Here is a 17,968-nt window from a genome sequence, read left to right as displayed (position 1 = left end):
GCATATGCAAGATCCATGCTTCAAACCCAAAGCCCTCTTGCGTGAGGGAGTATATTACAGAATAATATATATCATTAGAAAAACCATCACTCAATATATTAAGGTTTTAGGTTGGATTGGTTGTTTACGACTATTAATATTTCATTGTTTAATACATCGTTTATTATCATCTTACAAGTTCCAATACATTCAAGTCAACGTATATTGCAATAACTCATATTCACAAGGCATTTGAAGAAGCGAAGTACATCCTTAATTATTCTCACAGTGAGCATGGATTCAAGAGAAGAGATGCAATATCATCCTTTGTTGATCCTTTAGAGTGAACGTAGCCATCTTCATCTTTGTAAAGAACATGAATTACACGTGATAGGTTGAGAGCTACCCTTAGGAGAGGCTTTGGCATTTCGGCAGGGTCAAGGAATTCCTCATTGATATCCTTCCAAGCACTTGTCACACGTCTATTTAATTCTTCAATGGCATCTTGTTTTGTGACACCGTGTTGCTTCATGTAGCACTCAATAGAAGACACATTATTTCCTCTCTTCAGCTCAATCTATTCCAAACAAAGGGAAGAAACTATCAAACATGTTGTAATATAAATAAAAGAAAAAGTTATATTTACAAAAATTTTGTTTACAAACTACACTATGTCTGACCGGTCATACTTTAATCACGAGTGTATGACCGGTCGTACTTAATGTAATTTGTACAAAAATTTATAAGCGGATCCTTCCCCATAAATAAATAAGGATGGAAATTGATTATAATTATGATTAATTACCTCGTTGGAAACGACATCATTCATGAGTCTACAAATAACTTTTGAAGCAGTAACAATTTTAGGGTCATTGGTTAACCATTTGAAGGCCTCTTCTGTAGCAATACATCCCATCCCAATAAAGGCTACGGCTGTGATACAATGGTAACCACAACTGACAAGTGCTGTATCCAAGTACTCTTCCATTGTCGGTGTATAATTGTTATTGAGCCATTTGGCCTCAGCAAAGTAGACTTTGGCCAACCTTTTCACCTGATATCACAATATAATTTACAATAATAAATGAAATTCATACACATTAATTTGTAGACATAAACTATGTATTACACTTCCTTGTTCCTAGTTAGATCCTGTCTATATATGTATACACTCTCGCTAATGAAGGTTGCATGGCAGATCTGGTTGAACCTTTGGTCATATTAATTGTGGCTTGGATTCGATTCTCAGTTTTCCCTTTTTTTTGACATGGGTGTGATCTCCCCCAATCTAAGCTTTTATGTACCAAAAAATTAAATATAACTCTTCAAGGAAAATGGAGTCAGAGTCTTACTTCATTTATGACATATTTTACACAGAACCCTCTTCCTTCCTTGGCCATCTCTTGTTCGATTTCTTGAAAAACATCCAAGAGTGCTTGGTAGCAAAATTTCATGTAATCTGGCAGAAATTCCAGGCAGCTGATATCCCACCTAGAATGTCCATTAATTATCTAAAACGTCATCAAAAGGTTAACAAATTTAAGTTTTTCTAAAAATTTAATTCAATTAGAAAATGAAAATGAACATTTCGTAGTTAATTTAAACCCCAAACCTGTCTATTGCTTCGGTGAAAACATGGAGCTCTTCAAATGTACCATGAACATCATATATATCATCAATAATTGATACCATGGATATGGCCTTGGTCATTAGCCTTCTACCAAGTGAGTATTGGGGCTCAAAATACACTCCCAGTGTCCAAAAATAATCTTCCACAATCCTATCGCGTGCAAAAGGTACTTTTGTTGCAAAGTCCATATCTTTCCACCACCTAATTCATTAAACACGACCAATTTCAATAACCAAGACATGAGTGACTTGCATGTGAAACAAATTAATGCTTTCTAATTATTTATTAAAGTGGTGCATGTGGTTTAAAAACTTACTTTGAAATAATTCCAACTTCCTTCTGATGTTGTTTTTGGAGCATATTAAAATCCAATTTGGCAAATAATAGCAAAGATTCATCATGGGAAGGGTCTTCCTCGTAAGTAGAAATGTAATGCCTTGCCACTAATCTAGACACGTTCTTGCGTAGTGGCCGCTTTAAGCTATGATTGACTTTTGCAGCAAGAGAAGGACTCAATTGGGTGGTCATTAACTCAAGATGTGAGGAAGTGAAACCTAGTGCTTCATCTAATATGTCCTCTCCATGAATCCTGAGATGTGCAGCTTCATAAGAGCTTAGCATTCCCTCAACATCAGTAATAATTGTTTCATTGAACTTTCCTTCCTCATTCTTGAACTTCTTGAAAACATCTGAGATTTATTAACCAACCACAATTTAACTTCATAATTTAACTTCTTATACAATTAAAATGTAATAAAAATAGATAAGGTGGGGCCTACCAGGCGAAATGTAATATCCTTGTTGCCTCAGTAACCTAAAGAGAAGGGCAAGAGAACAGAGGTCTTCATTGAGAGTTATTATACCATTTTCAACATAACTATTGTGAATGTGTTGCAACACTTCACCAATCTCACGTTCAAAATGATAGTATAATCCCAAACGTTGAACTGAATCAATCAAGTTAGCTTGTGTCAAGGGCCTAAAGGCCTTAGCATTTATAGGGACTAGCATCTTGCTCACTTTTTCTTTTAGTGTTATTATCTGTCTCTTCGTTATTTCATCCACTTCCTGCACAATTAACTTTTGTGATCTGTTAGTAATATGAATAAAAATAGGGTAATACTTCTCTCATTTAATACAAGAGAAGTTTTTTTTCCTACACTAATAAGTAATGTGGAGCCCATAAGTTAAAGAAAAAAAAAATTGCAAGGACGTCTTTTTATGTCTCTGTGATGCGAGATAGTTATATCCTACAGTTGGAGAAAACAATTTTCCATAAAGATATTGTGAGGTGGGTTAACTGGAATTCATGACAGTGGACTACAATCAATGGGTCAGGCTACATCAAGCTAGTTCGACACAATGGCTCAACTCAAAACTTTAAAGTATTGGATTTATGCAAGTCCTCCCACTTATATGATCTTCACTTAACTCGTTACCAAATTATGTGAAACTTCATCACACTTGAATATTCCAATAAATATATACTTGAACATCAATATGACACCTTTATCCAAAATTAGTTGGGGTCGGTTTTAGATGAATCCAAATAAAAAATAAGAAAAATTGAGAGGGGAAAAAGTTATACTTTATATAGATATTGTGTACACCTAGTACATACACAAAATATGTGTGGCTCAAAATGATTAATTATGTCCATTAGATCACTTATATGTTAGAATCATATGCATACATATATCTATTATGTCCATTAGATCACGTATATGTTAGAATCATATGCATACATATATCTATATTGCATATTAAAAAAGCTTAACAAGAATAAAGTTATATTACCATAGGTTCCAAAGCATATTGAACAAAATAATCCCCCCAAACGGTGGGATGAAAATCTGCCGAACGCCGAGAACCGGAGGAGGCGTTAGGGGTTGGAGTAACTAGTGATGAGATTGCTGAAACTGACATAGTTTTCCTTTCAGGGTTATTGAGACTATTGTTTCAAACTATATTGGGTACACTAAATGGCTACATAAACTAATAATCTTTTCCCTTGAGTGCTTTGAATGGGGAGGAACTTGTTTTGTGTCTATATTTATAGGAGTTTCTTGGGTAAAGAGGAATTGCAACATGAAAAAAATACCTGGTTTCGGAACTAAAAAGAATATGGACTTTTTTTAGGTCCGTACAATAATTGATTCCACTTCAATATACCTGTTATAAAAAGAAGAGTAAACACCATTTTTAGTCCCTGCCAATATTTATGAAGTCTTTTTCAGTCCCTGGCAATAAAAAAAGACCAAATTGGTCCCTGAAAGTATAAGAAAAGGGCCACTCTACATATTTGGTAGTTGACATAAGACTAACATGACCCCTTTTTTTATAATTTCAGCGACCAATTTGGTCCTTTTTTATTGCCAGGGACTAAAAAGGACTTCGTAGATATTGATAGGGACTAAAAAGGGTGTTTACTCTAAAAAAAATCACTCACTAATCCCATCGACAACCCGGTTCTTTGTTTTCAAAGTGCCTACATATATAGAGCACATTTTTTTCTACATATGTCACGTTTTACCTCGTGTCCTTTTCCTTTCGTTCTTATACCCCACAAATTTTTATGACCTTCACTTTGTCATCAGATAAATTACCGTATTCACCTCTCATGTCAGCTCCACACCCTACATATTTGACTAATTCGTATCCCAACCTCTTTGTATTGTGTGCCAGCTGCTTTGATTCTATTGGCCAACCAATTTTTTGACTCTAAGTGTAAGACATAAAAGTCTTTCTCCACATTTTAACGTTGATTTCTGTCCATCTAACGGTTATAGTTTATTGAGTTATACTAATTAATTAATTATTAATTTTAAATAAATGACAACCCCTTAGATGGATGGAAATCAACAACTGATGTGAGGAGTAAGACTTCTAAGTCTTACTCTGAAATTAAAATCTCAATTTCTCTCTCTCTCTCTCTCTCTCTATATATATATATATATATATATATATATATATGGGGAGGAATTTTTTGACTCCAGAGTAAGATTTAAAAGTCTTACTCCTCATCTCAGCCCTTGATTTTCGTTCATCCAACAGTTATAATTTAATAAGTTACAACAATTAATTAATTATTAATTTCAAATAAATGATAATTGTTGGATGAACGGAAATCAAGGACTGAGATGAGGAGTAAGACTTTTAAATCTTACTCTGGAATCAAATGATCCCTCCCCTATATATATATATATATATATATATATATATATATATATATATATATATATATATATATATATAGAGGGGGGATCTTTTGACTCCAGAGTAAGGCTTACAAGTCTTACTTTCTATCTTAATCGTTGATTTCTGTCCATCTAAAGGTTATAGTTTAGGAAGTCATACTAATTAATTAATTATTAATTACCCTATAAATAACAATTGTTGATTTTCGTCCATCATCGGCTAAGATAGGGAATAAGTCTTGTAAGTCATACTTTAGAGTCAAAAGAACTTTTCCTATTGATAAACCTTTAGTTTATCTTGTTTTATAGACTAAAATCATATGAATTATCAAGTTAAATAAATAAAATCAAAGGTTTATTGACATAAGATCATGAACTTTATGAACTACGGATTAAATATTATATATTTGTTATTTTGAAGGGATTTGAAGATAAATGGAAGCAAATATGAAGATATGATAGATAGAGATCCAAACTAGAAGATATGAGGATCTATCTAAAGAAAATCAAGAAGTTTCAAGTTGTTGAAGAGGAGGCTTAACCTCCCATTTCGGAGCTTAAGCTCCCAAGTTTCTAAAAAGTGTCTGTGCGAGGGGGCTTAAGCCCCCAAAACGAGGCTTAAGCTCGCTGCATGTAAAAAAAAATCTTCAAAGAGAGCGCTTAAGCGCCCAAATTCAGGCTTAAGCGCCCATCAGCAGGCTTAACCCCCAAATTCAGGCTTAAGCGCTCCGAAAGACCCAACTTAGGCCCACTTGAAGTATCCACCTAGGGCACAAATCTTTTCCCTTGAAAACACATTTTGGGGCAGAATCAAAAAGTTTTTCACATTCTAAAAGAGTTCTTGGTACTCGAGGCAGAGGAAACGCAGAGAAATCCCCAGTTCATGTTCGTGAACGGCGGAGACAGATAAAAATCAAGTTTTCGCTGGAGATATTGAAGATTCACCGATCATCTATGGAGTTTGGGGAAGCTTTTCTATTTTCGTTCGTTCTTGATATTGCTATGTCCGGCTAAGTCTTTTAGTAGTTAGGGTTAGATGGAATTCAATCAATTTATTATGTTTTGAACAATTCGCTATGTTAATTTTCCTTTTTATCATGAATGAAATTATCTATTTTTAATGCATTATATAAGCTTGAATCTTATATATTGATCTTAGGTAAATGCATGACAATAGGAATGTTGGTGTGTGATCTGTATCTGATAATTTCATCGTAATCTTTATGATTCTAGGGATAGACATAGAGTTTGCATAATCTTTATAGTTCTTGAACTTAATGCTTACCTTCTTGAGGAATAACCAGGGAACTAGGGTTCTTGCAAGATTGTAAAGGTTTAGGGTAACAAGGGATTGAGCCCTAATTACATAAGAAAAAATCGATTAGATTGATATTAAGGACGATTAACGTAAACAAGGAATTCAAACGTAATAGAGAGGTTGAAGGAAATCGAAACCCTAGCTACGTTCTTTTACATTAGTTAAATCAAATATTTAATTTCTTGCTTTTAAATTCTTGCGAGTAGTTAGTTTGAATATTTAAATTTCAATTCAAATCCTATTACAAATCCAATTTTGATTGTCCAACTTAAGTTGCAATAGTGAATTAGTGCTTGAACCTTAATCCTCGTGGGAACGATCTCTTACTCGAACACTTTATTACTTGTACGATCGGTGCACTTGTCGTGAGTCCCAACAAGTGTTTGGTGCCATTGCCGGGGATTATTATTTCAACATTAATAGTAGCTATTAATTCTTTAGATTGGACCTTATTTTCTGTTATTTAATTTTTGTTATTTAATTTTAGTTTTTATTTTATTAATCTATTTTCTGGTTTATGCGAGGTACCGTTGACACTGATTCCTTGCAATTCGACCCAGAGATAGAGAAAACAACAAAAAGAAACATAAAGATCCTTAAATAAAGAAGGATAAAGAGAAAGAAGCCTCAAGCTCAACAGAACCAAGAAAAGAAGCCATGGGAGACAACAATGGAGTTCCACCACCTCTGAGAACATTGGGAGATTACATGACTCCTACCCGAGTTCCACAGACGGCGAGCATTGTTAGACCAAACGTGGATGCTAACAATTTTGAACTCAAGTCTGCATTGTTGCAGCTAATTTAAAAACATCACTTTGCTGGAGGAAGCACGGAAGACCCTTACATCCATCTTGAAAACTTCTTGCTACACTGTGATACCTTGAAGATGTTGAGTGTCTCAGGATGCTATTTTGCTCAGATTGTTCCCTTGTTCACTTAAAGGAGATGCAAGAGGCTGGTTGCAATCACTACCTCAAGGAAGCATCACCCACTGGGATGACTTGGCAACAAAATTTTTAGAGAGATTTTTCTCATCTTCAAAAATGGCAAAGCTCATGGCGGATATCACTTTTTTTGAACAAAAAGAAAGTGAATCTTTATATGAAGCATGTGAAAGGTTCAAGGGACTGCTCAGGAAATGTCCACAACATGGTATTGAAGCTTGGGAGAAAGGACGAATTTTCTTTCAAGGAATGACGCCAAGTACAAGAATCTTAGTGAGTGCTGCAGCAGGCGGATAATTGAAAACGAAAACTACGGAGGAAGCTTTGGAATTGCTAGAATCTCTAGCATCTCAGGAGTTTGATAATGCTCCAGTATCACAGAGGAGAGCGGGGATTATGAAGCTATAAGGCTATGATGCATTGTTGGCACAAAATGAACAGATTTTACAATTTAACAAGAAACAGCAACAACAGCTAGATGCTCTCACAAAGCAGATCACAGATTTTCAAGTTTCTTTTGTTAATACTCCTCCTGTCATTTGTGGGTTATGTGCAGGTACTCATGCTACCGAAGACTGTGATTTCATGAAGACAACTGAGAATGTTGAAGTCAATGGAATCCGGCATGATCAAAAGACATCGTATAATCCGGGGAGGAACCAATATGGGAATGACCAAAATCAAGGGTGGAAGAATCAAAATCAGCACCCGGGGCTTAGTTACAAGTCGAATCATCAACTGAATCCTCATCCACCAGTGCAACAGCAGCCTCCTCAATAAGGAAACACATCAGAGTGGGAGAAAGCCTTTGCACAGTTGTCCAAGACCACGTCAGACTATATTCAAAATGCAAATCCCTTCAGAGATGAAACAAGAGCTTCATTCCTGAACCAAGAAGCTTTTATCTGGAATCTTGAAACTCAGATTGGCCAGCTATCAAGGCAGTTCTCTGAAAGAGTTCAAGGAACTTTTCCAGGTAACACTATTCCAAATCCAAGTAGGGAACACTGCAATGCAATTACTACTATGAGTGAGAAAGCCATTGAACTTGTGATAAAGCCTTCAGTTGAGAAAAAGAAAGATGATGAACCGGCAACTGAAAAGGAAAAAGAAAAGGAAGTTGCTAAAGAATCTGCTACATAGAAAACTGTTCCTGAAAAGAAAGAGTTCAAATTGGAGAAAAAGAAAGCTCGAGAAAGGCAAGAAAAGCCATTGGAGCTCTCACCTTATGCAAAGATTTCATATTCACAGAGGTTCAGAGAAGAAATTCAAAAGCAACAGTACTCCAGGTTCCTTGATATTTTCAAGAAGCTACAAATCAATATCCCGTTTGCTGAAGCCTTGGAGAACATGCCCAATAACGTGAAGTTCATGAAAGATCTACTATCAAGAAAGCGTAAGCTGCAGGAATATGAGACGGTGACTCTGACTGAGGAATGCAGTGCCATTATCCAGAAAAAGTTGCCTCCAAAGCTTAAAGATCCAGGAAGCTTCAGCATTCCATGCAACATAGGAAATGCGGAAGTGCAAAATGTTCAATGTGATCTCGGTGCCAACATCAATGTGATGCCACTATCTATGATGAAGAAACTGGGGATCACTGAAGTAAAGCCAACCTCAGGAGCGCTGATTGATGTACCGAAAAGCGAGTTGATCTTACGAGTAGACGGGGAGCCAGCAATTTTCAAGTTCTTTGACAAAGAAGTCCCCTCATCTATAACTCAATTGAAAGATCAAGTCTACTATATTAGTGAAAAAAAAGGAGAAGAAGACCACAAAGAGAATTCTCCTCGAGAAGGTAAGCCAAAGGTTAAAATGGAGAAGCTCAAAAGCAAAGGAAAACATGTAAATGCCAAATTCAAAGTTATTGAGCCTACTGTATCTCACTCATATGCACAAGAGTACTATGGGAGAGCACAATTTCTGAATGATGGAGCTTGGTCATCACTAAGCTCATGCTTTGAGCCACCATGAAAGTAAAAGAGGTATGTCAGGCTCGTGACGTAAAACAAGGGCTTGTGGGAGGCAGCCTAACCATTTTTAATATTTTCAGTATTTTAGCCTTCAGTATGTTAATTTTAGTTCATTCATTTTAAGTTCCATAAAATAAAAACATTAAGTTAGATGGTCAATTTGTCTTGAGATGAAATTTCAAGTATATATGGGAATGAAGCATACACAGGTACGCAATTCTTATTGATTTATATGTTTTGTGTATAATGTTTAATGGAATCACTAAGGTTAGGGAATACTTAAGGAGAAGAGTGTAGATAAATCATAAAAAATTTCTAAGTATAGAGAGCTTAAGCTCCCTAAAAGAGGCTTAAGCCCCAAAGATACAATTCATCTCTGCCTGAGCGCGCTTAAGCGTGCTCCACATTTAGAAATCTCCATTCGCAAGGCACGCTTAAGCCCCCAGAGGGAAGCTTAAGCGCGCTTAATAAAGAAATTACTCAGTCCTCTCTGCCTCTCCACGCTTAAGCGCTAGAGAAGATGCTTAAGCGCGCCCCCAACGTGAAAAAGCCCATTTCGATGATCGCGCTTAAGCACGATGTACAGAGCTTAAGCGCGCATTACTGCGCTAAAACGCGCTCATTATTGACATTATGCATGCTGTTAAGTATCTCGGTTCCATATACTCACTATTATTTTCAGATTACATCTTAACCCAAATCTGGGAATTGTTTTTGTGGAAGGCATATTGACTTGGGAATTTTTCTAATTTTTCAGGACACTGCACCTACCACTGATATGGAGGAGGATTGACCCTCATATCAGTTTTTAGACTTTTACATTTTGTTTCGTTTATTTTGATGAATATTTTGCTGATGTTAGTAGATGATGATATGGATGTATATTGAGACTGATCTTGACATAACTATGATATTTTGTGGATCTAGGACATGCTGACGTAGTTCATTCTCTGACATATGTGCAGAATACAGTATTATAATTTCTGATTTATTGCTCAGTATTTTTTTAGATTTAAATTAATTGCTAAGGACAGCAAGATTTAAATCTGGGAATGGGTACCATGCAATTCATCATACCACAAACTTCACATGGTCGGAAGGAAATAATTCAGATTACACAGAAATACCCAATATGCAAATGCAATGATTCAGGGGAGATCTCTCAATTTAATTTCATATTACTTTAGTAATTTATTTTGATTTAGTATTAGCTTGCTTTAAATTTTAGACTGTTATTAGTTTGCTTTTAAGTTTTCAATTATATTAGTTTACTTTAAAATTTTAAAGTTTCCAAATTAGTTTTAAGTCCCCATCCATCCTAAGTCACTAAAAATTTAGTGACATTTCTTTAAGATAGTGAATTCTTTGTTTTTAAGTTCCATTGTGCTTAATATGTATGCATAGTGAATAATTACAGAAAATTGTATGATAGTTGAGATTAAGAGTATGATGATGTAAAATTATTTTCACACATAAATGAGCGTCAGTCAAGCATGCTTCATAGTTCACTGGAATAAGAGAAGAATAACTAGGGTGATCAGATAAAGAGTGGAAAATAAGTCTCACACCTTAGCCGAGAGCTTTGAGCCTAAACAGAAATTATTTTTTTTGTGGTGTGAACTTCACTGTATGAATCACTCTAGAACTTGTTTTGTTTCTCCTTGAGATGGTCTGTGGTATATAATTGTTGAAATGATAAAGGCAGTTCTTTCTAAAAGCTAGATAGCCAAATAGCCACCGGATGTTTATCCTTAGTTGAAACCCCTTGAGCCTAGGCCTATTTATTCATTGACATTATATTATGAATAGCCACTGCATACACATCCTCACCTGAACTGATTGAATTTCAAATTTGAATGAGGAACTAGATATGATTGAAACAAAAAGAAAAAAATCAAACTCTAGTGTATGGAAGAAAAGGTGAAAAGAGGAAAAAGCCAAAAAGTGGTGGAAAAGAAATGAAAAGAAAAAGGTTGAATTATGTATCTGTACAAAAACAGAAAAAGAAAAACAAAAGGAAAAGAAAGAAAAGATTCATGTCATATGGATAAGTGGAAGAAGAAAAGAGGAGAAAGCAAGTAAGAAAAATTCTGTTTACTAAAGTGTTGAAATATTATATTAGTTCCTCTTTGAGTTTGACTTTTGATCAGTAAGCCACTTACCCAGATAATTCTTTCCCTTTTACCTAAGCCACATTACAACCTTAACAAAGACCTCTTGATTGACTTTGTATACCAATTAGGCTGTGGACAGTGAGAATATAAACAAGCTTATGGTAGTGTTAATTCAGTGAAATAAGAGTGAGACACATACCCTCAAACACTTGAGTGTGAGTGAATAATTGAAAATGCCAGTGAGAGGGTGTTGTGAAATTGAAATGTATTACTCTTTATTTTGAGAACATATGTTATTATTCTATGACTAGAGAATTACGAATGTTTGCTTGAGATTGATGTGTCATTGATTTTTATCAAGTCTGAATGCTCTGATATCTTACTGTGATCAGTCTCCTGTTTGTTATTCATTAAGTATAATCAGCCGTCTCCACTTTTCCCATAGTTTTATTCTAATTAATTGCTAAGGACAGCAATGTTCAAATCTGGAAATTGTTTCATAAACCTTTAGTTTATCTTGTTTTATAGACTAAAATCATATGAATTATCAAGTTAAATAAATAAAATCTAGGGTTTATTGACATAAAATCATGAACTTTATGAATTATGGATTAAATATAGTATATTTGCTATTTTGAAGGGATTTGAAGATAAATGGAAGCAAATATGAAGATATGATAGATAGAGATCCAAACTAGAAGAAAAGAGGATCTATCTAAAGAAAATCAAGAAGTTTCAAGTTGTTGAAGAGGAGGCTTAAGCTCCTATTTCGGAGCTTAAGCTCCCAAGTTTCTGTGCGAGGGGGCTTACGCCCCCAAAACGAGGCTTAAGCTTGCTGCATGTAAAAGTTTCTATTCAAAGAGGGCGCTTAAGCGCACAAATTCAGGCTTAAGTGCCCATCAGTAGGCTTAAGCCACCAAATTCAGGCTTAAGCGCCCCGAAAGACCCAACTTAGGCCCACTTGAAGTATCCACCTAAGGCACGAATTCTTTGCCCTTAAAAACACATTTTGGGGCAGAATCAAAAAGTTTTTCACATTCTAAAAGAGTTCTTGGTACTTGGTACTCGGAGACAGAGGAAACGCAGAGAAATCCCCAGTTCATGTTCGTGAGCGGCGGAGACGGATCAAAATCAAGTTTTCGCTGGAGATATTGAAGATTCACCAATCATCTATGGAGTTTGGGGAAGCTTTTCTATTTTCTTTCGTTCTTGATATTGCTATGTCCGGCTAAGTCTTTTAGTAGTTAGGGTTAGATGGAATTCAATCAATTTATTATGTTTTGAACAATTCGCTAAGTTAATTTTCCTTTTTATCATGAATGAAATTATCTATTTTTTATGCTTTATATAAGCTTGAATCTTATATATTGATTTTAGGTAAATGCATGACAATAGGAATGTTGGGTGTGTGATCTGTATCTGATAATTTCATCGTAAGCTTTATGATTCTAGGGATAGACATAGAGTTTACGTAATATTTATGGTTCTTGAACTTAATGCTTACCTTCTTGGGAATAACCGTAGAACTAGGGTTCTTGCAAGATTGTAAAGGTTTAGGGTAACAAGGGATTGAGCCCTAATTACATAAGAAAGAATCGATTAGATTGATATTAAGGACGATTAACTTAAACAAAGAATTCAAACGTAATAGAGAGGTTGAAGGAAATCGAAACCCTAGCTACGTTCTTTTATATTAGTTAAATCAAATCTTTAATTTCTTGCTTTTAAATTCTTGCGAGTAGTTAGTTTCAATATTTAAATTTCAATTCAAATCCTATTACAAATCCAGTTTTGATTGTCCAACTTAAGTTGCAATAGTGAAGTAGTGCTTGAACCTTAATCCTCGTGGGAACAATCTCTTACTTGAACACTTTATTACTTGTACAATCGGTGCACTTGCCGTGAGTCCCAACACCTATATATATATTTATATATATATATATTTATATATATATATATATATATATATATATATGGGCTTATCATTTCTCAAGTTGCTTGAGATAACTTTATCTCCGGCTACTAAATCGTAACCATACAAAGATGGATCAATGGTGATAAAGGAAGAGTGAAAAAAATGGAATCATAACCATTCAAAGGTGAATAAATTAATATATGAAAATAAATAAATAAAATGATATAATTTTTGGATGGACGAAGATAAATATATCTCAAACTGCTTGAGAAATATATTTTTTTTTTATCTTTCTCTCTATATATAAGGGCAAGTTACGATTAAATTTTTTTCTTTACAACCTCAACTATATATATATGGAAAAGAATATTATAACAACCAATTAGTGTTACTACTAATCAATTTCACCGCTAGATCGATTATGCGAATCCAACGGTTATATTTTATTTTCATCTTTGTATGGTTATGATTTCCCATATTTAATACTTTATATTTATTTTCACCTTTGTGTGGTTATGATTTCTCATATTTAATGCTTTCACATTAAATATAGGAAATCATAACCATACAATAACGGAAATAAATATAACCGTTAGATCATCATAATTGATCTAACAGTAAAATTGATTAATAGTAATATTACTTGGTTGTTACAATATTGTACCCATATGTGTGTGTGTACAGGGATAGGATCCTTTGACATCGGTGTCAAATTTTGAAATTTGACACACAATCCTAACCTTTGATTTTCGTCAATCAACGGTTATTATTTATTGAAAATTAAAATTATTAATTAATATTAATCCTCAATAAATGATAATCAATATATATACGTGAAATTATTAAATATGGGGAATCATAATCATACAAAATATGAAAAGATTAAATGTGGAGAATCATAACCATACACATGTCATTGTTGTACGTAAAGCGGCCATAGAAATGATTTTACCTATATATATATATATATATATATATATATATATATATATATATATATATATGAAAAAATATTTCTCAGACAACTTGAGATAAGTTTATCTCCGACCACCTCAAAACTACGTTGTTTTGTTTATTTATTTCCTTATATTAATTGATTCGTCTTTGAATGGTTATGATTCCTTTTTTCTCTCTCTTCCTTTATCATCATTGATCTATTTTTGTACGGTTATGATTTAGTAGCCACAGATAAAATTATAACAAGCAGCTTGAGAAACGATAAGCCCATATATATATATATATATATATATATATATATATATATATATATATATATATATATGAGGTAGGTTCTTTTGACACCGGTGTCAAATTTGAAGTTTAACACCTCATCTAAGAGCCATTAGATCAAAAAAGATCAATGGTGTCACATGTTTACAAATCAGAGTCATTGATCTTGTTTGATATAACGGCTCTTAGATAAGGTGTCAAACTTTAAATTTGACACCGGTATCAAAGGATTATGACTATATATATATATGTGTGTGTGTAAAAATGTCATCAAAGGTATTATACCAATTTTGTTTTTCTGTTTCCTGTTTGCTTTTCAAAAAGGTATTATACCAAAATCAATGGTGATTTTACGTTCAGTTCCCTGCACACAAAAAATGATGGTGATTTTTTTTTTTTTTTTGATAACAAAATGATGGTGATTTTACGTTCAGTTCCCTGCACACAAAAAATGAGGGTACTATATAATATTACAAAACTTGTGTGTATAAAATTATCGTAATTAATTCAAATTAAGTTCAAACATCAATTTGAAAGCCACCGTAAATTTTATATATATATATATATATATATATATATATATATATATAATTCTTTGTATAATACAATGTTACATTATTCTATAAAATTTTTAGCAAATTAAAATTTTCGTACATATAAAATATTGAGGGTGTTACAAAACGAGCCCACTTGGAATAATGAATTTCATGGTTTTCTAGACCTGCAATTTGTTTAAACCACTGCTATGTTTGAATTTGAAATAATGAAAGAGTTACTTAGTGATTCATATAGGTAATATTGTTGCGGGGGTTACAGTGAGTAATCTATAATTGGAAGGATTCATGCATCTAATACATTAAGATTTTGGGTTTAATTGAGATGTCTAAATTGTTGGGCCTTGCACGGGGAGCTCATAGCGGGAAAAGACCGCCAATTATGGACCAAGTGAGTAGCAACATTAAGTGGGCTCGGAACACAACAATCAAATCCAAAACCTTAAGGCATTAGGTGCATGAGTCCTTCCACTTATATGTAGCTCACTTATCCATTCTTAACCGATGTGGGACTTCACCCACTCACACTTGGATTCCTCAACATCTCCCCCTCAAGTGTGAGGCGTAGGCCCTTATTCTTTCTCTCTCAAGCAGAAGTTGCTTCTTTGAGTATTATGGGGTTCATCAATCATCAAGGCTTGGCTATACTCATCAAGACCTTGGTCTCCCATATCTTCAAATACTCGGATCACCATAATTCAATCCACCATTGGCTATGATACCACTTGTTGGGTCGTGCACGAGGAGCTCATGGCTGGAAGAGACAACCAACCATGGGCCAAGGGAACAACAACATTAAGTGTGCTCAGAACACCATAATCAAACCCAAAACCTTAAGGCATTAGGTGCATGGGTTCTTCCACTTATATGATGCTCACTTAGTTCATTCTTAACCAATGTGAGACTTCACCCACTCATGGATTTCCAATATGAGTAGTTCTCCGCAATGACTTTGAACATATCACCATCATGCACTACTACACCCTCTATCTCTGACCTCACAGAGCCCTTGATCTAACAGCTTTGATACCAGTGTTGTGTCTCGGAGCCCGACAATTTTTAGCTCAGCCTCGATGTTAATCAACTCGGCCTTCCCCAAGTCAGCTTGCGAAAGCGACAGTGAACAATAACAAAAAATCAAAAATAGAGATTGGGAGGAAGAGAATACCAAGAATTTTAACGTGGAAAACCTCTTCGATGTGAAGAGTAAAAACCACGGGACCAAGTCCAGAAAATCGTCCACTATAAAAAATGGGATTTACAAAATATTCTCTCTGGCTCAATAACTAGAGGACTTCACCCTCCCAAGGATGGATCTACTCACAAGTGCCTCACACAAGTGTTCTCTGTAAAGGGGATAGAGAATCCTACTCTACAAGGTATTCTTCTTCTTCAGCGATGGCACTGGGTTTCTTCCACAGAGAATCTTCGTCTCTGACTTGCGCTTTTCTCCTTAACGTTTCTTCTTCTTCTTTTTCTTCTTCTTTTTCGCTCTCTGTGACAAATCAACATCTAAGCATCTCTTATAAAAGAGATTAGGGCACCCATTTAATTTGGGTCGGTCCATCATGGGCCACGCACCCAACAAATCTCCCCTTTCATGCCCTTGAGGGAGAATATTCAAGCTCCCCTTCATCCAAGATAAGGAGCCAGGGTAGTCAACCTGATACTGTCACAACAATCTTCAAACTTCCATGTTCGAACTGTCTTGGTCATCATGTTCGACCAGTTCAAGTTGGTATAGACTTTGTCGAGCTACAGAAACTTTTCTTCTATCACATCTCAGATCTAATGGTTCCACACATCTATGTGCTTTGATCGTGCATGGAATGTTGAGTTCTTCGCTAAGTGTATAGCACTCTGCTTATCACACTTTAGCACATACTTCTCCTGACTATAGCTAAGCTCCTGTAGAAAACTCTTCATCCATACTAGCTCCTTGTTTTCCTTAGTAGTAGCAATGTACACGGCCTTGGTAGTAGATACACACTTTTGAAGTTTTGACTACTAAGAAATAGCTTCCCTGCAAAGGTAGTCAGGTAACATGTGGTTGACTTCCTCGAGTTGTCATCTCCACTCAGGTCGGCATCCGAGTAAGCTTTTAACTCGAGTTTTCCTCTCCCAAAGTACAAACATCTGATAACCATACCTTTAAGATATCTGAATATCCACCTAACGGCATCCCAATGCTCCCTTCCTGGGTTCGACAAAAACCTGTCTACAACCCCTATTGCATGAGCAAGGTCGGGCCTTGTGCATATCAAGGCATACATAAAACTGCCTACAACTGAGTGATATAGAACCTTTGACATCTCGTCTCTTTCTTCATCCCTGGTTAGACCTTACTTCTAACTCAACTTGAAGTGTCCAGCCAGAGGAGTATTGACCGTCTTGGATTGATCCACGTAGAACCTCTTTAGGATTTTCCCTATGTGCTTCTCCTGAGATAGCCACAACAACTTCTTTAAGCGATCCCGAACAAACTTCATCCTGAGAATCTATCTTGCTAGGCCGAGATCCTTCATAGCGAATGACTTGCTCAAGGCTTTCTTGAGGGCATTAATCTTCGTCTTGTCTTTCTCCTCTATTAGCGTGCTATCTACGTAGAGCAAGAGGATGATGAAGTCAGTATCATACCTCTTGATAAAAACACAGTGATATGCTTAAGTCTTCTTGAAGTCGTGCTAAGTTATGAAGGACTCGAACTTTCTGTAACACTGCCAGGGTGCTTGCTTCAGGTCGTACAGGCTCTTTTTAAGTTGGCATGACAAATGTTCTTTACCTCGAACTTTAAAATCTTCGGGCTGCTCCATGTAAATTTCTTCTTCCAAGTCTCCATGAAGAAAAGCTGTGTTCACGTTCAGATGTTCGACCTCCAAGTCTGGAGTGGCCGCTATGCCTAGAACAGTTCGGATTGACTTCATCTTCACCACTGGTGAGAATATCTCCTCAAAATCTATGCCTTTCTTCTTATTGAAATCTTTCACCATAATCCGGGCTTTATACCTCGACTTTGGGTTGTTCTCCTACATCTTAAGTTTGTATACCCATTTGTTCTTCAAAGCCCGTCTGCCTTCTGGTAGCTCAACTAGATCAATGATGTGATTCTCAT

The 17,968-nt window shown here is 35.3% G+C and overlaps 1 protein-coding gene and 1 non-coding gene across 2 annotated transcripts; both read right to left on the bottom strand.

Annotated features, from left to right (window-relative positions):
- Positions 1 to 262: 262 nt before the first annotated feature.
- LOC133295781 (probable terpene synthase 2) lies at positions 263 to 3,535 on the bottom strand. The gene is made up of 7 exons (XM_061494638.1): positions 3,407 to 3,535; positions 2,389 to 2,677; positions 1,926 to 2,298; positions 1,592 to 1,810; positions 1,332 to 1,470; positions 785 to 1,033; positions 263 to 556 (listed from the first exon to the last, which is right to left on the bottom strand). Exons 1-7 carry the CDS (start codon positions 3,533 to 3,535, stop codon positions 263 to 265), a joined length of 1,692 nt encoding a protein of 563 aa, XP_061350622.1.
- Positions 3,536 to 7,175: 3,640 nt separating this feature from the next.
- LOC133295789 (small nucleolar RNA R71) lies at positions 7,176 to 7,282 on the bottom strand. The gene has a single exon (XR_009749409.1). It is a non-coding gene; the product is annotated as a small nucleolar RNA R71 (small nucleolar RNA).
- Between the last annotated feature and the right edge of the window lie 10,686 nt (positions 7,283 to 17,968).

This window comes from Gastrolobium bilobum, unplaced genomic scaffold, assembly GCF_033153095.1.
Source record: "Gastrolobium bilobum isolate Gb01-03AN ecotype WA unplaced genomic scaffold, APGP_CSIRO_Gbil_v1 utg32284, whole genome shotgun sequence".
NCBI classification, from domain to species: domain Eukaryota; kingdom Viridiplantae; phylum Streptophyta; class Magnoliopsida; order Fabales; family Fabaceae; genus Gastrolobium; species Gastrolobium bilobum.
The sequence above is the reverse complement of the archived record's forward strand: the minus strand, read 5'-3'. Positions and strand labels throughout refer to the sequence as shown.